The sequence below is a fragment of the Arvicanthis niloticus genome, chromosome 3, assembly GCF_011762505.2.
Source record: "Arvicanthis niloticus isolate mArvNil1 chromosome 3, mArvNil1.pat.X, whole genome shotgun sequence".
Taxonomy (NCBI): Eukaryota; Metazoa; Chordata; class Mammalia; order Rodentia; family Muridae; genus Arvicanthis; species Arvicanthis niloticus.
The window spans coordinates 53355739-53379043 of record NC_047660.1 but is presented as its reverse complement, the minus strand read 5'-3'; the positions used below and the strand labels follow the sequence as shown (position 1 = coordinate 53379043).

The following is a 23305-nucleotide window of genomic DNA, read 5'->3' as shown; positions in this document are numbered from 1 at the left end:
CAAAAATGGCAGAGAGCTTGTAATTCTCCTGCTTCCACTTTCCTGGTGCGTGGACCATGGAAAAGTGTTGCTATACTCAGTTATTTCAGAACTGGGACAAGGACATGCTGGACCAGCTCCTGTCAGGTGACTGGCATCCCCAGAAATTTACCTTAAGTTTAGATTAAAAACATAATCTAGAATATTCTACACGATACACCAAACCTTATTTCTTTGTAATGCATACATACACACATATACATACATGCATATATACATACACACATATACATACATGCATATATACATACACACATATACATACATGCATATATACATACACACATATACATACATGCATATATACATACACACATATACATACATGCATATATACATACACACATACATATGGAATCTGTAGTATAGGTTTTAGGTCAAGTAGACTACTTTTGTTAATTATATGATTTGAGTCTCTTACTAAATTTAGTGATTTTCCTAATTGCCTGGCTAAAATGTGCTTTGTGTATGGTGAAAGCAAATTAAAACTCACAAGGGCTGGGTAATACAGTATTTGCCTGGCACACATGAAGCCTTGAGCTTCAATCCCAGGATAGCAGAAACAGCCAGAAAATGTTGCGCTTTTTATTATTTTATTTTCCTCCTAAATTGACCCTTTGGCTTCTGAAATTTTTGTCTTTTGCCTCCATGAAGGCTCCCAAGATTTGATTCTCTTCTCTTCTCTTATGTAGGCTCCTGTGTGTGTGTGTGTTTTCATCCTTTACTCTGAATCTGCTTGTGCTTCAACATGTACCTTTTATAAACACCATTGTGTTAGAACACCATGTGCTAGAATGCCTTCTGAGTCCCAGAGTCATTGTCTTCTGGCTGGTTATGAACTCTTAGACTACAGCGTGACAGAATATCCATTGCACTTGAGCCATGGTACCACATTTATTTTTTTATAGCCTTTCCTGTAATGTGCCTACTAGATAATACAATTTATGCCTACTGACAACCAGAAATAGGGTAAAGTATCAAAGTATAATATAAACTTCATAATCATTCATTTCTTACAAGTAAATCATTTATGGAGTTATATAGACATATATGTATCATACATATGTCTGGAGAGATATGATTTCTGGCCAGATGGAAACCACAGTATACAGGCTTGACTTCCAGGCAAACAGATAATGCATAGGTTTTTCTTTTCCACTTTTTTTCTGTCCACTGAAGAGAATTAATCTAAAAGAACACATAAAGGAGAAGAGTCACTCTTAGAGATAACCAGGTTAAACCATGCTGGGTGCAACAAAGGCCCCGGGAGAACCTCACGAGAAAAGGCAACTCAAGTCTCTTTAACCAACATATGATCTCAATAATTCTAAAAGGATGTAATTGAAAGCATTATTATTTTGTGGAGACAGAGTATGATGTAATTCAATGGCAAATTGTGATATCATTTATAACGCTTATGTTACTGATATAAATGATAATACTGCAAATTATTCAGTAGTCATTTGTATTATATAGAACTATATGACCATCATCCGTTATATTATGTCTCATACATTTCTCTTCCCCCCTCCCTCTTTCCCTTGGAATATTGGAGGCTCACTGTGACATTGTGGAATCTTTGCTGTCCAAACTAGTCTTTGGATTCACTTTCACTTTCAAATTGCCTGTATAGAGACAGAGACAATTCCTTAAAGACAGTGATGCAAGGTTGAACTCATTCCTAGATTCTTAGTATTTTTGCTTAAACTGCCTTTAAGCTTTTGAGGCCATTCAAGTTCACTTCACCTTTATCCATTATGTAAATTTAACAGATTCACACACACCCCCGCCCCACCCCATCCTTGGCTGCCCGGTTTCTATTGCCAACTTGAAACAAACTGAAGTCACCTAGGGAATGCTACTTGAAGAACTGTCTCTATCAGATTGGCCTATGGACTGTGAGAGAGTGGCTGGATGGATGTGGGAGGGGCCAGCCCACTGTGAAAGGTGTCAGCTCTGGGCCCTTAGGAGGGTGGGCCTGAGCTGTGTAAGAAAGCCAGCTTACTAGAGAGTGAGCCAATCTCCATTCCGCATGCTGTGGTGTCAGGAGTTTCCTTTCTGAGACTCAGGTCTGGGCTGGGACTTGCTACCAGGCTGGCCTAAACTCGTAATCTGCCTGCCACAGATGTGCAGCACCATGCTGTGGTCCTGTCCTTTAGTCTTATTATTCTAAATTAGTTCTTTATCTTTTACCTCTGGCCGCTTAGCTCTCCATTTACATTTTAAAAAAAGTTAAAACTGAATGTGATGGTTTTTATATGCTTAACCCAGGGAGTGGCACTATTAGAAGGTGTGGCCCTGTTGGAGTAGGTGTGTCACTGTGGGTGTGGGCTTTAAGACTCTCATTCTAGCTGCCCAGAAGCCAGTATTCTGCTAGCAGCCTTCAGATGAAGATGTAGAACTCTCAGCTCCTCCTGCACCATGTCTGCCTGGACGCTGCCATGCTCTAGCCTTGGTGATAATGGACTGAACCTCTTAACCTGTAAGCCAGCCCCAATTAAATGTCCTTATAAGAGTTGTCTTGGTCATGATGTCTGTTCACAGCAGTAAAAAACTAAGACACTGAATAAAAGGAAAAACAAATTTCCTCAGCCTTCTGTCATTCTTTTCAAAATAGCATATCAAAACTTTATAATGGAGAAACAGTAAAAATTAAGCAATGCTTAATACATATTTAACAACTAAAATTAATAAGCAGGAGATAGCAATCTACATTGACTTTTGGTCCCCCCTCCTCCGCTGTTTTTTTTTTTCTTAGCAGCATAAAAAAAAAAATAAATTCTCACAGTGGTATTTTCATACCCACTACGTTTTATAAGATTAAAACCCGATGGTTAAAAAGAAGAACCTGATTATTCATTATATTAATCATTAATATATTAACCACTCAGTTTCTACACAAGGAAAAATGTTAAGTCTGAGTTATGAGCTACATCTGTCTTGATGTTGTTAATAACCCATTATGCCAACTAATTATGAAAAAAAAAAAAACAGGTATGAAGTCCACTCACTCTTCGCTTGAGAAGTCATCCATTCTCCATTTTCTCCTTTGGGAATAGACTTTTACCAGCAACCCGATCAGGACAAGGATCACAATGTAGAAAGGAATGATCAAGAAAAATGGCCACCGTGCAGATTTGGAGCGGTAAGCACTTGCAACGTAGGGGCGTGCTAGCAAAGTAAAGTACCAGGGCTTAGAATGCAGTCACCAGGAATATAATGGCGATATTGAGTGCTTGCTGTGATTGTCGGAACACATGTTATACTATTTAAAAACTTTATAAGGAACACATTCGCATATGACGTAGGTAACAAGATGGCACTGGAGTCCCCACCTGAAAGCTCTTCAAATCCTTGTGTAAGATCTTGTCTTGGCCTTTCTTTTTGTATGTTTCTTTTTGTTTGTTTTATGTGTATTGGTGTTTTGTCTGCACGCACGTCTGTTTGAGGAGCCCTTGGAACTGTAGTTACAGACTACATCTGCTATGTGGTTGGGAATTGAACACAGGTCCTGTGGAAGAGCAGTCAGTGCTCTTAACTGTTGGGTCATCTCTCCAGCCCCTTGTATATATCTTTTTAAGGGCTTAAAATATCCATGTGTGTGAGTGTTTGTCTGCTTGTATGTATGCACACCCTGTGTGTGAGCGGTGGCTGAGAAGGCCAGAAGAGGATGTTTGATCTTCTGGAACTGTAATTACAGAGGGTTGTGAGCCACCATGTGTGTACTGGGAGCCAAACCTGGGTCCTCAACAAGAGCAAAAGGTGCCGTTAACAGCTGAGCTATCTCTCCAGCCCAGTTTTCCTTGCTTTTCATTGGGGGCTTCTATTTTACGTAGTCTCTGTCTGATCATATAGACAGAAGGAATTGAAGTGTAAGATCTCTGTTACCAGACGGGTGTTCTCAAACTCTGATTTCTGGTAAAAAAAAAAAAAAAAAAAAAAAAAAAAAAAAAAAAAAAAAAGTTGTGTATAATATTTTAGGTCTAAATTGTGTTTTATTAAGAAATAGTTATGTAGTTATGTTTTCATATCCTTTCTCACATGTTTTTTTCCAAAGATTCTTTTTTTTTGTTTGTTTGTTTTTTTTTGTTTTGTTTTTTGTTTTTTTGTTTTTTGTTTTTTGTTTTTTTGAGACAGGGTTTCTCTGTGTAGCCCTGGCTGTCCTGGAACTCACTCTGTAGACCAGGCTGGCTTCGAACTCAGAGATCCACCTGCCTCTGCCTCCCAAGTGCTGGGATTAAAGGCGTGCGCCACCACCGCCCGGCCCAAAGATTCTTTTCAGAATATTTGTAGTTTTAGTTTTTATATTTAGATCAATGGTCTATTTTATACAGCATCAACATTGGCTGGTTCACAACAGCCAGGGCTATCCAATGTCTCTGGTGTCTGAGAACACCCACACTCATGTGTACACACCCACCTCCCTCCGAGACATACACATACTTTTAAAAACCTGGTCACGTGGTGAGTTCCAGGCCAGCCAGGGCTATACAGTGAGACCTTTGAGAAGTGGGTTTTTTCTTTTTCTTTTTGAAATGTTAGGATTTCTCTGTGATCACACACACAAACAAAGCAATATCATTTCATATTTTCTAGTCTTTTGTTCCTTTCTTGTTTCTTTCCTTAGTTTAGGGCCTGGGACATAGGAAACGTATTGAATATATACATCGAGAGCAGACTTCATTGCTTTGCTCCTAATTTTTTAAAGAATTATTTATTTTATGTATGACTGTCTTCAGACATACCAGAAAAGGGTATTGGATTTCATTACAGATGGTTGTGAGCCACCATATGGTTGCTGAGGATTGGATTTAGGAAGAGCAGTCAGTACTCTTAACTACCGAACCATCTCTACAGCCTCAGTTTTTCTCTTAATTTTATGGGGAGATAGCTATTGCTATTCCACGATGTGTTGATTTCAATATTTTGATGTCCATTTTCAATCTGACTAGTGCATTCTCTGTTAGTTTATTGTTGCTTTGTGGCAGGTGAGGAATCCCAATCTCTCTCTCTCTCTCTCTCTCTCTCTCTCTCTCTCTCTCTCTCTCTCTCTCTCTCTACCAAGGACTGCACTAGCTGCTGCTTTAAGAACATCCCGTGGCTGGTTGATGCTGGAGAAGGACATGTGTAATCCAGCACTAGAAGGCAGAGCCAGGAAAACTCAGACAAAAAAGCCAGACAAGCCATACACTCTTCCAACAGGATGGACATCTTCAAGATTCTTTTTGCCTTCCCAGGTCCAGGCACAAAAGATGAGGCCATTCCTTTCCTGATGACTGGGTGGAGAGCAGACAGCCTGGGTTCCCTGCTCTTTCTCTCAGGGACCTACAGAGAAAAGGCCTTTCCCCCATCTTGTCCCATCTCAGCTTCCTCTTGAGGTCTGGAGTGCCTTTACTGCCTGTATCTCCTCAGGGTCTATGGAATGGTACCAGCTTTCTGCACAACAGAGTCAGGCATTTTGACTCTGCTATATTTCTGATTCAGCTTCTGGTCCACATATAACTCTGGGCACATGAACTTGGACAGAGTCAATGACTGCTGTCCTTGAGGTGACAAATCCCTCAGGTTTTTGTTGGTGGTCAAGCATTCCATATATTGGGGTGGGGTATTAACTTTTTGTGGATCCTCATTGCTGATATGGGTCCTTAGTCTGAGAGGCTGAGATCTGTGACTAAAGGCAAAAGCCAAGCTTGTCGAGCACCCACTGACAGAGCACCCCACAAGGTGCTGTTGAAGGGGCAACATGATTAAGAAGGAATATCAAGGGATCTTGGAATCCTGTGCTCATTGTGCCTCATGGAAAAGGCTGTCACCAGCTGCCAGGAGGCCATGATGGGTACAGTGGTTACGCTAATTTCTCCAGGTCAGGTTAGTGTGCTTATAGAAGAACCCTTCTTCTGTCTTGGTTAGATAATTGGCTTTACTGGGGGACAATTTAGTCTTAAAAGTATGTGATTTACATTGTAGTGTTTCCTTCACGTGGCCAGTGTGTGGTGCTGTGTCCTTCTAAATGTGGAATTGGACACCTTCAGAAACTTTTCCAAGGCTGTAGTTGGTCTTTATGTAACTCCATGAATGCATCAGGACAAAGGCCTCACTTTGGAGGGAGTTTGAGTCATTCTAGAAAGCTTGGGCATCTGTGCTTTTTCATCTGAGAACTCACAGTGACCCACGGCGGTCTCTAAAACCATGGCAAACAAACTGAAAAAAAAAAAAAAAAAAAAAAAAAAAAAAAAAAAAAAAAAAAAAACGAAGGGGAAATCTGAAATATGGCCCTGTTGCACAACTGTTATAAGCACAGAGTTTATTGGAAAAGATAGCACACTTTTTCCGGGGAAGACAGAAGTGGTGAGAAAATCATGTACACTTCACGTTTATGAAAATCATGCCTTCAAACTTATATCCTTCTGGAATAATGAGTGTCTCACAACAAAAAAGCAATACTAGCAATGAAATCCTCAGGAGAGAGTGTTAAATACCTTGCAATGAGTGCCACTTTGGTGTATTTTGTTGCTATAGTGAACTGCACAGATTGACAGTCTTACAGTAGACACCCATTGGTATGGATTTGCTTTTCTTCCCTTTATGGTACCTGGGTTTGAACTCAGGGCTTGGTATGTGCTGTCTAAGCTCCCTACCCTGATTAGAAAATTTTTAACTTTTTAATACAGATAAGTATATACTGTGAGCTAGTGGCATGTTAAAAGACTTTTCCTTGTGCAATTGTAAAAATGCTCTTCTGCAATTTTTGTTTGTTAGTTTGCATGTGTGGTATCAGGCCTGTGTTCTCCTCCAATTTTAGAATAGCTGGGAGGGCTTAGCCTACCACTGCTCTCTAAGTACTACTTCTTCCTGGCAAAAATGTGTCTTCCTTCCTTCCTTCCTTCCTTCCTTCCTTCCTTCCTTCCTTCCTTCCTTCCTTCCTGCCTGCCTGCCTGCCTGCCTGCCTGCCTGCCTGCCTTCCTGCCTTCCTTTCTCCCTCCCTCCCTCCCTCCCTCCCTCCCTCCCTCCCTCCCTCCCTCCCTCCCTCCCTCCCTCCCTTCCTCCCTCCTTTCCTCCCTCCTTTCCTTCCTTCTTTCCTGGTAGGTTTCTTAGTCACAAATCCCAAATTAGAGAACTTTGACTCCAGCTTCTTGGTTCTACCTTTTGGCTGACAATTCCACATCACACCTGGGTGGCTTTGTCAGCCTGCTTCTTGTTGGTAGTGGACAGGAGCTAAAACCATACACACTTCTCCTGACCACGTCCAGTTCACAAAGACAGGATACTTTCAATATGTGTTTCTTAGTGTAGAGTCCAGTGAGGTCAGTCATGGATCTCTTTAGAAACTTTTCACTCTTTTGGACCTTGTTGCGGCTACTGTAGACTGATCTGCTTAACATTCTTATTAGCACCCCCCTCAGTTTTTGTTAGTGTGTGTGTGTGTTTCCAGAAGTGGATAGTAAGTGCCTTCCTCAATTTCTCTACACCTTATCTTCTGTGTCTCTCACTGGCCTGGAGGTCACCAATTAGTCTAGACTGGCTCTTGACTCTGCCTTCTCAGAGGCAGGATTTGAAGTCTGTGCCACCTCTGAGTATTTTTTATGTGAGTTCTGGGGATCAAACTCAGGTCGTCACATTTGTGAGGCAAACATTTCACTTCCCCTCTTCCACAATGCTCTAGTTATGTTTTCTACTTATGAGTAAGACTTACCAGGCAATGATTCAGCCCGCTGCTGGTTGCCGCTATCAACACTCCCACCAGGCCATGAATCCTCCATGTTTTTACAGTCTGGAGGTAAGTATGTGGGATCACAGTGGCAGTGTTTCTTGTTATTACATACCTGAAAACACCATAAAGTCACAGGCTGAGTCAGGCAGCCGGGTTCATTCACACCCAGGAAGTCTGTAGAGTAATGACTATATAAGATTGCATCCATTTGTCTATGTGGCTTACTATTGGGGAGCGTGGGGGTGAGATGGCATGGAAGCAGTGAAGAGGTTGGGGGGGGGGGGAAGAAGGATGAGGAAGGAGAAGGATTTAGGCCTTGTTCTCCAGAGAAGGTTCAGTGGCTTTCCCTTTTCTCACTCACAGGTCTGCTACTTACACCATGGCTGTTGCATTTTTCTGGGGTGCAATCATAGTTCAAGAAAGTGTCTTCTACACATTGTTGATTCAAGCAAACCTAGAACAGAAAAGGTAACTGAGATGCCAGGCAGACTCACCCCTTAATTAAAAGCATTCCGTACTCTCTTAAGATTAAACAAACAAACAAACAAACAAACCACCTTGAAGTATCACTTTATCCCAGTTAAACCGGCCAGGGACAAAGGGACAAACGAACAATGTTAGAATTTAATTTTAGGTGGTGGCAGTTAACATCCCCGGGAATCCCTAGCAGGAGGCGCACTCATGAAGAGCTGGAGTAAACTGGGACGATGATGTAAGAGCGAACACGAGTTAACAAGTATATCAATCGGAAAGGGCACCACGCGGAGATTCCAGCCCTAGACAACTGAATCCTAAGGGAATCAAACTGGAAACTTCGCTGCGTGGGCAGAACAGCAGATGTGGATAGCAGGCAATAAGGCATGGATGAAGCTGAAGCCGGGATGTTTGGGGTGGAAGAGTCTATGGGATGGAGTCAAACAAGCCAGAGAAGTGAATGGGAGGAGGACCATCAAGCTGGCCAAGGTCTGGGCTGTGATGTGCACATGGATTTGTTGTTGTTGTTTGTTTGTCATCCTTGCCATTACATGAGGGGACTCACCCTCACACCCGCTGACTGTGTTAATGTGCTCACAGACAGGGAAGACCCTGTTCTCTCATTTTCTCTAATACTGTCATAAAAAGGTTATGACCCAAACCTAGAGATTCCAACCGGACTGTGCACCTGCAGAGCTCACGATCAGGGCAGCACCAGTGACACCAGCCTGTTGTCACAGGCAAACTGAGCGGCTGCTCTGGTGCTGTTGTCGGATTTGTTTCTCTCGGGAGCTAATGGTTTAATCTTCATCTTGTATACATATGGTGGACAACATACTGTTTTGGTATACAGATGGAATTTTAAACAGTTCATTTGGAAAACAAAATTGTGGCTCTATCTATGTACGTGTTATCTTCCTTCTAACCATGAAATGGAATATTATTCAAGCCTTTAAAAGAAAGGCAATTCTGACTTTGGGGATATGGCCAAACTATAATAAGTGACATCACACAGACACAGAAGGACACATATGTCATGACCTTACTTAGGTATGGAACCTAGCAGAGACTGACAGAAGGCCCACGGTGACAAGAAGAGAATGCAGACAAGTCATGTAAGCTTGCAGTACCACAATTTGCAATTGTGAAAGGTGATGGAGGATGAGTAAATCTAGGAATATAACCAACAGCATGGGGAAGGCAGTTGATATCCTGTGCCTAAAGTGTGACAAGAGAACAGGCCTGAGGTGTTCTTGCCATACTATACACACAGGGTAATGTACTCAAGAAGGGAAATCACAGGCATATATCAGACAACATGATATACTAGTTTCATTTCTGTTGTTGTGATAAAATACCTTGATCAGAAACAACTCAGGGGTGGGATCTATCACTGAGGGTAGGGACTCAGGCAGCTAGTTGAATCCCATTCATAATCAGAAGCAGAGAGCAATGAAACCATGCAGGCCCACTTGCTTAATTGCTTCTTTACTCTCAGCTAGGTTTCTCCTCTTATAATTTTCAGGATCCCTTGCTAGGGAATGGTGCTGCCCACAAGGGGCTGTGCCTTCCAACATCAATTAACAATCAAAACACCCACTCCTCCCACCCCCACAGATGCCCTTGGACCAACCTGATCTAGATAATTCCTCAGTTGAGACTCTCTTCCCAGGTAGCAAGTTGATAGCTAAAACTAACCATTTCAATACATGTAAGCCATTAATTTAATAGAGAAAAATTTTAATATAATTGTTTTTTCCTTACTCTGTGACCTATTTAATTTTCACCATTATTAAAGAATAATCATGTCAGCTGGGTTGTGGTGGCGCACGCCTTTAATCCCAGCACTTGGGAGGCAGAGGCAGGCGAATTTCTGAATTCGAGGCCAGCCTGGTCTACAGAGTGAGTTCCAGGACAGCCCGGGCTATACAGAGAAACCCTGTTTTGAAAAACCAAAAAAAAGAAAAAAGAAAAAAAGAAAAGAACAATCACATCAAAAGATAATTCACCCACATCAGAAGGCTCACCTTCTCTCTCTCTGTGTGTAACATTCTGAAAATGTAACAAAGTGCAATGGGTGAACCATGAGAGTGTTTCTTCTGAGGATTTGTGTGACTTCCACAAAAAGTGTCAAACAGCCAATGAGATATCCACAGCAGTAGCAGCAACAGCAGCTGTGCAAGGTCAATGGCTTCATTCCATTTTACCCTTTGAAATTTGTTTTTTATTTTCCAAACTTCTATCTTAGTTTGCATACTTACATTTTGAGAGAATGCGTTACTAGGCATATGTACCAATAAAGACATAATATACAACACTGGGAGAGGACACTGGGGAGCTATGGGAAAAGAGGTGTCCTACCTTCTTTGACCCACAGACGGTTCCATCTCTCACCCACATCTTCTCACTCTCATTATGACCTTGGGGATATTCCAGAGAAATGCAGATGTGCCCACTTATATTGGCATAAATAACAATGGCAGACTTTATTTTAAGTATATTTTCACTTTGGTATTTACAAATTAACTTCCCACACATCCGGTCACTATAATTTACAAATAAATGTAAGTCATTATTTTAATAGAGAAATATTTGAACATAATTTCAAAAAACAAATAGATTTAAACATTGGAGTTGGCAAATAAGATATAGGCAATTAGTTTTGGATAACACACACAAAGCCCTTCCTGAACTGCTGACAATAATGAATTATTTAATTATGAAATCCTCCATTAGCTGGACAACTGTTTGTGATTTTTTTCACCAGCATTTGATACTTAATCACAATCAAATCCAATCTTATTCTAAACTTTTAAAAATGAGCAACTGGCCTTGTCACCAGCTCCACTGGGTTTCCTTTTTTGGTTTAACAACTGATAAGATATTGAAATTCATATTCAAAGAACATCATAGACCATGCATATTATTAAAATAAAATAATCAAACCATACATACCCTAAATGCTAGTGCAGAAATATATATATATAAAAAAAACCAAAAGCATAAAATACAAACAGACAATAAAGGGATGTTAGCTACAGAAGAACAGTAGTAAAATTGAAGACCGATGGTCAGACAAAGAAAGAACATAGACCAGAAAACTCTTGGATGGTCTGGTCAATGAGAGAAAGAAGTATACTTTCTCCCTGCTCCACACACAGAGACTACTTGTCAATATGGAAGGTCATCTCCTATATAAATGGCTTTCTAACCAACTTCCTGGCAAGATGGTCCTTTAACACGATCTCCTTCCACCCTCCAGTCAGCTAGCTCCTCATCATAGAAGCTCACTGTCTCCCATCTCTTTGTCTCTGGACTAGCTGGCTTGTGTGTATGATGGGACTGGGGCCTTGAACAGTAGACAGATGCACACTTATTCACAAGAAGAATGCAGACCCAGAAAAGAAAAAAAAAAAACTGGATGATTATGTTTCTTAGGCATGCTGTTGCTCCCTTCTTTAGCTAGGTGTTAATTTTTCTTTTAGCTTGGGAGGGCTGGCCACGAAAACCAGTAACTTGAATGCCTCTCTTTCTTTGATGCAATTGCAAAAATTCCTCAGTGTGTAACACTGAGACCAGCAGCCCCAGTGAAGTGACGGATGATAAAAGAGCTGAAGGGGGTCACCCAAATGATCCAGGTGAAGTTCTTCAGGGAGAAGCATAACTATGCTAGAAATCCCAGTGAGACATGGGTCTACGGAGCAGATTTCTGTAACCACAAAAGATGGAGACAGAATGCTGGCACCTTCAGTAAATTGTATCTTCATACTACACACATGCATATGCACACACACACACGCACGCACATGCACACACACACACACATACACACACACACACACACACACACAGAGAGAGAGAGAGAGAGAGAGAGAGAGAGAGAGAGAGAGAGAGAGCGAGCATACATACTGTCTATACCACACACTCAGCAATCATCCCATCACACAGCTAGTGTGACAGACTGTTACTTTTCTACTTTTCCTTCACCTTAACACTTTCATCTTTCCTCTTCATGTATTTATTGAAACATATAGCTTTCTGAAAACATCCATTTTTACAGCAAAGGTCTTCTCCTGGAACACTTGCAAAGAGCCCCCAACACAAGCCCAAATTCTAGGAGAGGTCTCTAAGGAACCAAAACTCAGGTGCTTGAGGTAGCCTTGGGGGTATGTCTACAGCTCACTGTCATCTGTCACCATATGTCAGAAACATCATGTGTTTAAGGGCTGGTGCACCCTGGGTCACAGTTTAACAGGTTTTTAATTATTATATTTTCCCATATAAAGTATATTTCTTGTACTTTAACTCTATAAAGAATGCCCATTCTTGGGACTGCAGAGATGGACGCTAAGAGCACTGACTGCTCTTCCAGAAGATCCAAGTTTGATTCCCAGTACCCAAGTGGGTAACTCAAAACCCCTGCTACAGAGGCTGTGACACCTTCTAGCCTCCTCGGGCATCAGACATGCAAGTGGTGTCCAGACGTGTATTTAGGCAAAAATCCATACAAATAAAACAAATAAACAGAAATTTACAAAAAAGAATATCTACTCTTTTTGTGTGTATGTATGTTGTAGAAGCTTTTGTGCATGGTACATATAATGATCTACTGGCTTGTGTGCATGTGTATTGAGACTGTAGGTCAATGACAGGTATTTTTCTATCCCATGCACCTGATTTTTTAAGACAAGGGCACCCAGTGAATCCAGATCTCACCATTTCAGCTAGACTGGCTGGTCAGGAGTCCCTGGAGTCACCTGCCACTGTTCTCCATAGCAGGGTTACCAAAGCATGCCAGCACATTTTGCTTTTATGTGGGTACTAGAGATCTGAATTCAAATCCTTGTGGCTAAGCAGGAAGCACTTCACCCACAGAGCCATTTCCCCAAGCCAGGATAGCTCATTCTTTGTAAAATTAAGGAAATAACATACAGATTTAAAAAAAAAAATTGAGTGCTTATGGGTGATGAGTACACTTTTGTTGAAATAAGACCCTGTGTGGGAAAAGACAGGCCAAAAATTCAGGCCAAAGTAGTTCAGCCGGGACAACAGCCTAGGTGTGTCGGAAATGACATAGAGGCCCCTCTCTGCACCTCTAACATCTATCAGTAGATTAAACATGTCAGGCTTTATGGTCAGGTACTAGTTTGCTTCCGTGTGAAAGTGACTGGTGACATTTTCAAATGTAAAGTGACAGAGTCTGGTCACATCTCCTAAGGCATACTTAGGTTCGCAGTTCTTGTACCCTGTAGGAGTGATGCCACAGTTCCCAGATATGTCACTTTTGGAATTCAGCTCCGCGTAACATTCGTTTGTACCGAAGTCTGCATCTAGAAGTTAGGCAATTGAAATGGTGTCAGTTAAATTGAGTGTTTTAATACAGGGCATGAAAACAAGGAAGGAAGATTTACACAACTCTGAAATGGTTTGGAATGTATTGCACAAAATGTAAGCATCACATAGAACTGAAAATTGATGACTTGACCCACCTCAGTGACACACTTCCAACTTCATGTACCTGACACAGTGTCTAATATGTAATGTCAACAACCCCATACACATCAACAAAAAGCTAGTTTTTAAAAACAAGTAATTGATGTTCTGGTGAATAAAGGTAGGCTTTTTTTTTTTTTTCATACATGTCTTTTCAGTCAAACCATTCACCAGTTGCTTTTTGTTTCTGATTTTTTCCTAGATTCAATTCTCCCAAGACCCAAACAACTTAGAGAATAGTTTCTATTTTCAACCTCTGTTCATCTTACTCTTGTTGAAGCCTCTGATAGAGACATTTGACAACTCCATTGCTGGGCTGGAGGAAAGTGACATGTCACAACAGCAGCCCTGGACAGACACTAGGTGCTCAGTTGAGTTGCCTAGAGATGCCAGTGATCCCAAAGTTCATTATCTCATTATCTCATTTGCCAAATTGGTTGTGGGTAAGAAACAATGATTTTGAGCTTGGTTAGGGCATCAAACTGTTCTTTGTAGACCAGAAAAAGAAAAGAAAAAAAAAAAAAAACAAAACTCAGGCAGAATCGGAGTATTTCATAGCCACGGGGACCCCTCACACTCTGTTGGCTTTTTTTTCAGCTTCCTCTTGAAAGTAAACAAGGACAAGATAGGAGATGAGAGACCAGAGAGGTGGCTCCAGTTGCATCATAGTTTTCTATCTGCCTAAGTATCCATCAAAGCATGCAGCTGAAAGCCCTGGAGACCCATGGGTGAGTCAAATTCTAACTGATGCCTAGTGAGTATCAGTTATCAACACATATCGAATGAACCCAGACAACTGCCCTCGCCTTTTAGGTTCAGCAGAATAAAGAAATGACTGGCAGTGGCCTGCAGGACTCGCAGTCCACAGACAGGCCTCTTTAACATCAACCATGGAAGAGGGAAGATGGGCCTCTATCTGCAATTTCACTCAAGAATAAACAGAACAAAGTTAGTTAGCTGAGTTAAAATGACTGAGTATCTTAACATACATACATATGGAAAAAAACTCCCAAAGGGCACAATCTACAAAAAATAAAAAGTACCAAAAATATATGGAATGGAGAGATTGGTAAGAATTTTGACTGCTCTTTCAGAGGACCCCAGTTTGACCCCTAACACGCACAGGCATAAAAGAAAAAGAAATAAATCCCCAATCGTATAAAAAAAAATAGAAACGGAAGTAGATGATTAGGTATAAGTTTATATTTGATTTTTGAGGATTGCATGATAATGGAACACTGAGTTCATGTTGTAAAAAACTCAGAGAACACTAAGCAGAAGTTCACAGTTGGGTCGCCATGATGGCTCAGCAGTTAAAGGTGATTGCCATGCAAACCAAATTCCTTTTCAGCCCTAGGAACCTACAGTGGGAGGAGGGAACTGGACCTTAAAAGCTGACCTCTGACCTCTACACATGTGCCATAACATATGCACATCTGCATGATGCATTACAGACACACACACACACACACACACACACACACACACACACACACACAGACAATTCACTCCCAGGCTCACACACCAGTAACAATAATAAATACACTTAAAAAGGAAAAAAAAAAAAGAAGTAAGTACACAGAATAGAGCTATCGTTTGGATTCTGAATATTCACAAAGACTCAGTGTTAAATGTTTGGTGCTGAAATGAACGTTTGATGGAAGTTAAGCCATGGTGGGGGGTTGAGGAGGGGTGGGGTGTGAGGTGTGGAGTATGGAGTAGGTGGGAGGTGCTCTTTACAGGGACAATTAAACCCTGGCAGCTACTTGTTCCTCTGCTTCCTGGCTAACATTAAGTATGGGCAGTTTCCTCCACCACGTGACCATTACGTGTCATTTCACCCACACATGGTGAAATGTGCTGAAAGTAGCAGGGCCAGGGGACCAAGGATTAAACCTTTGAGACTGAGCCTGAACAGTGTTCTTTCCCCGTTCTCTTCTCTCCATCTCTCCCTCTCTTCCTTCTTCCTCAGTTGTGTGCTTGTGTGAGTTTGTGCGTGCTTGTGTGTGTGTGTGTGTGTGTGTGTGTGTCTGCTTGTGTGGGCTAGAGCTTAACTTTAGGTGTCTTCCTCAGCTGCTCCCCCATCTTACTCTTAGATGTAGGATCTCTCAGCTTACCAGGAACTTACCCATTTGCCTGGACTGATTGGCCACCTAGCCTCAGGAACCAAGGAAGAGATCCATTTGTCTTTGCCTTCCCCTTGCTAGAATGGCAAATGCAATGCAAATGTGCTAGACTTTTCTATGTGGATTCTGGGCCCAAAGTGACAAGCCCTTTACTGACTTAGCCATTACTCCAACCCAACTTTTTCCTTCTTAAGTGCATTTATCTCTATGTATTATGAATATCATAATGAAAAGCCACATACACATGCATGTGCATGCACACCATATGATGAGGACAGAAAAACATAAAGACAACAACAAAGAAAATCCTAAGGAAAGGAAGAGAAAAGCAATGCATTATGGATTATAGTTTCTCAGAAAACTTGGAAACCCCATGAGAGTGGAGCAACTATGAACTAGAAATAAAATTGATCTTCTTTCTTTACCCAGGATACCTTCAGGCATTTCCTTTCCTCTGGTTCAAGAGAGGGCATTTCCTGAATGAATTGCACAGTGTTCTTCCTTGGAGTTTGAATGTATAACCTGTCGTCTATTTCTTATTTCTGGTAGTTCAGATTTGTAACCTCAGCTACTTAGGAAGCTGAGGCAGGAGAATCACCAAGTCAATGCCTTGGATGCTGAGTGCAAGTCTAGCCTGGGAAACTTAGCAAGACATTGCCTCAAAAAGAAGAAATGGAAAAGTAGATGGGGGTGAGGTGGGGAGCTGGGGGCTGGGGGCTGGGGGTTTGGAGTGGGGGTGGGCTGGGGATGTTGGTGGGTAGAGGATGCAGAGTACACGGGGGTGGGGGGAGGTGTGGCCTTGGAACAATTTTCAGTACCGCAGACAAAACCAAACAGATCCATCTATTTCTTTTTAGCACCCAGAGAATGCTAAAATAGAAAAACCAGATGATTAAAGTACCGGTGCCAAATAGATCCTGGCACTGCTGTCCTCCACTCTGACAGGTGCCGTTAACACAGACCCACTTGTTTTCTGCACATGGGTGCCCATCTTGAACAAAGAAGTCTTCTTCACACGTTGCGGATGTGCCGTTGCAGTACTCTGAGACGTCACACTCCTGGACGGCAGGCCTGCAGACCTCCCCTTTTGCCTTCAGCTGATGGGGTAAAGTGAATCACAATGAATAAAGCAGCAGAGAAGTAGGAATATTTGTCCCTGAAGAGCATTGTGTACATCATGTAGGAACAAACACTTTGACCAATGCCAGCATGGACCTGTAATTTCACAAGGCTCCACCCCAAATGAAGAGGTACAGGCGAGTAATGACTGTTGAGGGACAATGAGTCTCCCAGGGGTGAGCAGCCTGACAGGTTATCCAATCTCATCCCAAGTGGTCAGCCGTGTGTGTGTGTGTGTGTGTGTGTGTGTGTGTGTGTGCTTGTGTTTGTTTGTACATGTGTGTGTGTACTTGCGTGTGTGTGCTTTCGTGTGTGTATATGTGTGTGTGTTTGTGTGTGTGTATGAAGGGGGCATGTCAACACAATGGGAGGAGTTGGAGAAGGGGAAACTGTGGTTAGGTTGTATTGTATAGAGAAGAATTTAAATGGGAGAAATATAACAATATAATAAACATAATAAATTTGGCATAAAGAATTACACGTTAATTTTGAAAGGGACAATGTAGTAATACTTGTGATATCAAAATAAACCACTGACAAAAGTTAGAAAAAAAAGACTAGACACGTTAATACTCTTTAAAAGAGAAAGCTTGGGTCTGAAGAGATGGCTGAGCAGTTGCAGTTAAGAGCACTGGCTGTTTGTCTAGAGAAGCCAAGCTCAGTGCTCACCACCCACAGGTCTCCTGACAACCACCTGTAGCTCCAGTCTTAAGGGATCTGACACTCCCTTCTGACCTCTGACAAAACACCCATACACATAAAAATTAAGAAGTATTTAAAAAAAAAAAAAGGAAAAAGGAAAAGAAAGGAAAAGCTCTTACGTGGCATTTACTGTCACAGCACCCTCCGCTGGCGCAAGTGGAGCCCTCGGACAGTTTACAGGTGGTGGGATTACAGCATAATGAAGTCAAACAGCCCTGGAAGGCAAACCACAAGCCTGAAGCGCCTATCTGAATCCATTCACACTGGACAGACATTGTAATGGTGACTCATTTCATAGTCTAGAGACAGACGCTTGCCTTTCATGCTGGCAAACAGGAAAAGAAACAGAGTCGCTTCTTTCTTGCCCTGCAGATACTGATTTTTGACCCCCTGCTAAGTGTTACCCTAGTCATTTCTTCTAGGATGGAGCTTGCTGTGTTGGAAATAGAATTCTCTGATACCATAGGATCCTTCACATTGGAGGCAGTGAGGTGGTCCCTGGCTCTTGTAGATAAAGGCCAAATAAATATAAGATGTGGGGTAAAGTGAAGCTATAGTTACTTCTTATGCACCATGTTTGAACCCAAATAATATATGGCTCAATAATAAATTTTTTTAAAGTGTGTGTGTGTGTGCGCACACACACACAAGAGAGAGAGGCAGAAAGCCAACAGAGGCCAGAAGAGGGCATCAGATCTCTGGAGCTGGAATTATGGAGGGCTGTGAGATATCATGTAGGTTCTATAAACTGAACTCAGGTCCTTTGAAAAACAGCAAACATTCTTAATTATGTCCCTCCGGCCCCATCTTTTTTTCTCTTTTGGTACTTGGTCTCAGTAATCTACGTTGGCCTCAAAGGCATTCAGTTAAAGCAGGCCTTGTATGCTAGACATTTCTGCTTCCATCCTTGCCTCCTGGAGTACTAGGACTGCAGGCACAGCACTGCCACATCTAGCAGTTTACTTCATTTTTAATTTGCAAATGAAGGGATGGACGATGGTGTAGATCTAAACATGACTGAGTCTCTTGCTTTTGTATCTTTAGTAAATGATTACATGGCTTTTATGTTATGCTTTATGTCTGCTTTGATAGCTTTGACTCTTAGGACTAGTAAGAAGGAGAGGTCTTTTTAGATCACACACACACACACACACACACACACTTTTAATTCCCAGGGATTAGAAATGGTGAGTTAGGAAAACTTGTCAGTAAGCAGATGGGAATCAGCTGTGGTGGCCAGCTGTCTTGGTGTAACTTCTGCAAGATACACAGTAGGACACAGGAAGGTTTCTGTGTTTTGCACAACCATTCTGCCAAGTGAATGTCATTGTTCTTGCCCACTACATGGACATCTACAGGGAAGGGATAGAGCAGTGGTTAGAACTCAGTTAGGGACGTGATGAAGCTAAGAACCAAGCGAAAACTTTTGGGTGATGGGCAATGTTTTCTTAAAAGCACACTGTTTCTGAGAGTTTAGTTCAACTTGCCACAATCTAGAAACATCTGAGGAAGAAAAGTATCCTAGGAAAATGTTTCCTAGGATTGGGTTTTGTACTACATAAGAGTGTAAGAGGTTACTGCGCACAAGTAGGCCAGCATGCAGGCACTTGTTCTCTCCATGCTCTCAGCCATGGATGTGACTAACAGCTTCAAGTTCCTACTGCCTCAGCTTCCCTGCAGTGATGGACTACGACTTGGAACTGTGAGCTAACATAAACCCTTTGTTAGTGTATATTATCACAGCAACAGGAAAGGAGAAATACACCTTTTCTGCTGTGAGGGGCATACCTCAGTGTCCTCAGCCAGTCCATAGAGAACGAACCCCGACGAACACTTGCCTCCTGGTTCCCCAGGGACATAGTACTCTGAGCAATGATGAGAACAGCCTGTTTCCCCTTTCATTTTATCTCTGTATTTTTACCTCATTTACCTCCATTCTATCTTCCCTCTACCCTCCAACCCCAGTTTTACATAAGATTTATTTAGTTTAGAAAAAAAGCTTCCTGTCGTTATAGGTATATTTCAAATAATTTTGACTTAAATATTGAATTTAAATTGGTGATTAAATATTGGTAAAACCAAATAAAGTTCCAACACCAAACCTCACATGTGTCTTCCATATTTTCTTACTCCACAGTGAAAGCTTCATATCTGGTTTGTATATGTTTGGCCCAGGTGGTGTGGCCTTGTTGGAGGAGGTGTGTCACTGTGGGTGTGGGCTTTAAGACCCTCATCCTAGCTGTCTGGAAGTCAGTGTTCTGCTAGCAGCCTTCAGATGAAGATGTAGAACTCTCAGCTCCTCCTGCACCATATCTGCCTGGATGCTGCCATTTCCCACCTTGATGATAATGGACTGAACCTCTGAACCTGTAAGCCAGCTCCAATTAAATGTTGTCCTTTATAAGACTTGCCTTGGTCATGGTGTCTGCTCACAGCAGTAAAACCCTAACTAAGACACTTTCTGAAAGACAAATGAACGTGAGCAAAAGGCTGGGCAAGAGTGTGCCCAAGAGGAAGAGACAGAAGCTGGATCACTCAAAGATGGAACTTAATGACTTTCAAAATGGGACATTTAAAAAAATCATAATGGCCGGGTGGTAGTGGCATACACTTTTGACATCTGTATTCGGGAGGCAGAGGCAGGCAGATCTCTGTGATCAGCATGGTCTACATACAGAGTGAGTTTCAGGACACCCAGAGCTACACAGAGAAACTCTGTCTCAAAAAACAAAAACAAAATTAGAATCAAAGGGGCGTAGAAGGGAGGAATAGAGACACAGTGGTCCAGGAGTGTTTCCAGTAGACCTATAGGATGAACATGCTCTGGGGGGTCTAATGCTCAGTAGTGACTGTAGTTAATAGACTACATTGTGTTTGCTAAGTTGTGTCCTAATCCTTACAGAAGAAAGAGAAATGAGAGCTTGCTTGGCTTCAATTATATTCTTATCACTCTACAAGAGTTTGGGGATAAAGGGTTTATTTTAGTGTACTCCTTTTCTCCTAAGTTGACTTTGTCAGGACATTTTATCACAGCAACAGAAATGAAATTAAAGTAATATGTTTGAAAGAGATACTTAATAACATACATTTCAGTTCTTGCTTTTCAGTATGGAGTTAAAGAGATTGTTTATCTAATGCAGTTGCAAGAAAAATATATTCATGTGAAGTGCTTGCAAATTGCTAAGCTGTTACATCCTAATTCTTAATGGGAGAGGAGGAGAGGGAAAGAATTGGAGAGGAGGGGAAGGAGAGGAGGAGGGGGAGATGGGAGAGGAGAGAGTAGGAGGGAGAGGAGGGAGAGAGCAAGAGGGTGAAGAGAAGGGCAGGGTGGGGAGGGGAGGAGAAAGAGAAGAGAGGGGAGAGGTGGGAGAGGAGAGGCAGGAGAAGATAAGGCAGACATGATGGCGCAAGCCTACAATCCCAGTACTCAGGAAGCTGGAACAAGGACAGTTGTTTTGAGTTTGAGGCCAGCATGGACTAAGAGGTCCTATGCTGACGCCGTGAGTTGGCAGGCTCAGTTGTGGTGGCCTTCATACGGCAGGCATGCATCCGTCACCAACTCACTGACTTGCACATGCTCAGCATGCACCATTTCCTTAGGTGTCAGCTATATACCAGCAAGGGTGAGTCAAACAGCAAATGTATTTGTATGAATAATCTGCCAATCAGTGGACCGTATGCCAAGACGTTAGTTTACTCTTGAGTGCCTGTATGTCCCTCACAAAGGACTTTGTAGAAGGATGACTATGAGAAATGAAGCAGACAAACACAGGGATGGTAGACACATTGATAGGGCAATTCTGGCGACATCCTCCCCAAGCCACACTGACCGAATCCTTTCCACAATCGCAAGCTTCTCCTTCTTCCAACTGTCCATTTCCACATTGCGACACCTTGTAAGACAGATGTAGCTGTGGCTTGTTCTGAAGACAATGGGAGCTTTGACTCATGATAAACTTGGAGAAGTCCTCCATGCTGCAGTTGCTGAAGGTCCGGACACCGCTGGAATGACTGGAAGAAGCCAAACGTCTGTGTTAAGAGTTTCCACAGACCGTCTAGCCTAGTTAGTAAGCAAGTGCTCCCAAGACCGCTCTCTGCCCAGGAAGCCAACTGTGCAGGAAGTCCCAGGGAGTCCTTAAGTAGGAGTGAATAGCATGGAATTTTATTGGCTTTTACATCACAGATTTTTTTTGGTGACACTGGCCTTATGATTTAGCATTTACCTTACACATTATGCTATTTCTTCTAAAGTTGTCTGCCTTTCCCTACTAGGACTTCTGAACTTTGAGGCACCCTTACCTCAAGAAGAGCACAGTCTTCCTGTCTTTATCTACACTTAGTCGGAGGTGATCCCTCCCAATTTGGCTTTGTAGTTTTGAAATAACTCCTATATCTTTTATCTTCTACCTTAACATCTGAACTCTTTAAGTCCAATTAGCAACTCATGTATGCACATGTATGTGTATGTACATATTCATATGTGTGCGAGTTTGTGTGTCTGTATACATGTGCATGCATGCAGCAGCTTTCAGTTATATTAACCACACACATTGGGATTGATTATACATTTCCAGCCACTATCACATGATTTCTATTCGTGTATATGTGTGGCCATGTATGGGGCATAACACGCACATGTAGGTTAGATGACCACCTGCAGGAGTAGAATCTTTCTGACTGTGTAGGATCCAGGGATTAAACTCTGGTTATCAGGTGTAGCCACTAATGCCATGACCACTGAGCCACCTCACCAGTATGGTTTCTATCTAAATACCAGAGAGCAAAGGAAGAAAAAGCAATAGATGGTCGTCAGGATGGCTCAGCGGATAAGGTCACTTATTGCACAAGCCTGGCAGCCTGAGTTCAGTCCTAGAAACTCACATAGGGGTGGAAGGAGACAACTTGCAGTTGTCCTCTGATCTCCACATGCATGCATGCTGTAGCATTTACATTATGTGATCTCTCTCTCTCTCTCTCTCTCTCTCTCTCTCTCTCTCTCTAAGACAAAGACACATTTTAAAGGACGTAGGATGCTCTATTGGACTAAGGAGCAGGCCATGTAAAGGAGGCTTTCCACCCATGGGATGTCTTGCGATTGCTCTGTGAGGCTGGAACAGATGCGGCTCCTGGAGCACAGCGCAGCTCATCTAGGTGGTGAGTAGCTTTACGGCTCCAGTCACTGCATGGACCTGCTGGGTGCTCTCTTTCTCCTGCTCCCATTCAAGAGCCACTGGATTTAGTTGGATACCTGATCCCCTTGTGCAGATCCTTGCAGCTCTCAAAGAGCAATAAACGAAGATTATAAAAAGAAGCTTATGACTTTTAATTAATCATTTTTTGATACAATAAACACACACTGGAAGAAAATAGCCCAAATTAAAGAAAAATCTCTGTAATTTAAAATTTAATAAACCCTTTTCTAAAACAGGGAAACCCAATCCTAGATGGCCTCACTGATCAGTTCTATCAGATAAGTTAGAAAGCAATTAACTCCAATGTGTGCCAACAGACAATGACTGCAGACCATACTATTCTCACCGGCACTTTCTCCTTATGGGACAATGGAGTTGATCAATACTTTCTGAAGGGCTTTAACCACGACAAACCTCCCAGTTTCATTTCTCTCACTGTGAGAAAGTAC

General features: G+C 42.1%; 1 protein-coding gene across 2 annotated transcripts in view; it reads right to left on the bottom strand.

The window, feature by feature from the left end:
* Positions 1-645: 645 nt before the first annotated feature.
* LOC117705917 (disintegrin and metalloproteinase domain-containing protein 2) overlaps positions 646-23305 on the bottom strand; it is a 49743-nt gene continuing 27083 nt past the window's right edge. For both annotated transcript variants that reach the window (XM_076930821.1, XM_034498699.2), the window contains exons 12-21: positions 21495-21675; positions 17784-17879; positions 16745-16940; positions 13449-13554; positions 10586-10769; positions 8127-8204; positions 7733-7862; positions 3051-3210; positions 1601-1664; positions 646-1227 (exon numbers count right to left, since the gene is read on the bottom strand). In XM_076930821.1, the coding sequence (XP_076786936.1) occupies positions 1631-1664; positions 3051-3210; positions 7733-7862; positions 8127-8204; positions 10586-10769; positions 13449-13554; positions 16745-16940; positions 17784-17879; positions 21495-21675 (1165 nt within the window). In that variant the 3' untranslated portion in view covers positions 646-1227; positions 1601-1630. The remainder of the gene's footprint in view (positions 1228-1600; positions 1665-3050; positions 3211-7732; positions 7863-8126; positions 8205-10585; positions 10770-13448; positions 13555-16744; positions 16941-17783; positions 17880-21494; positions 21676-23305) is intronic.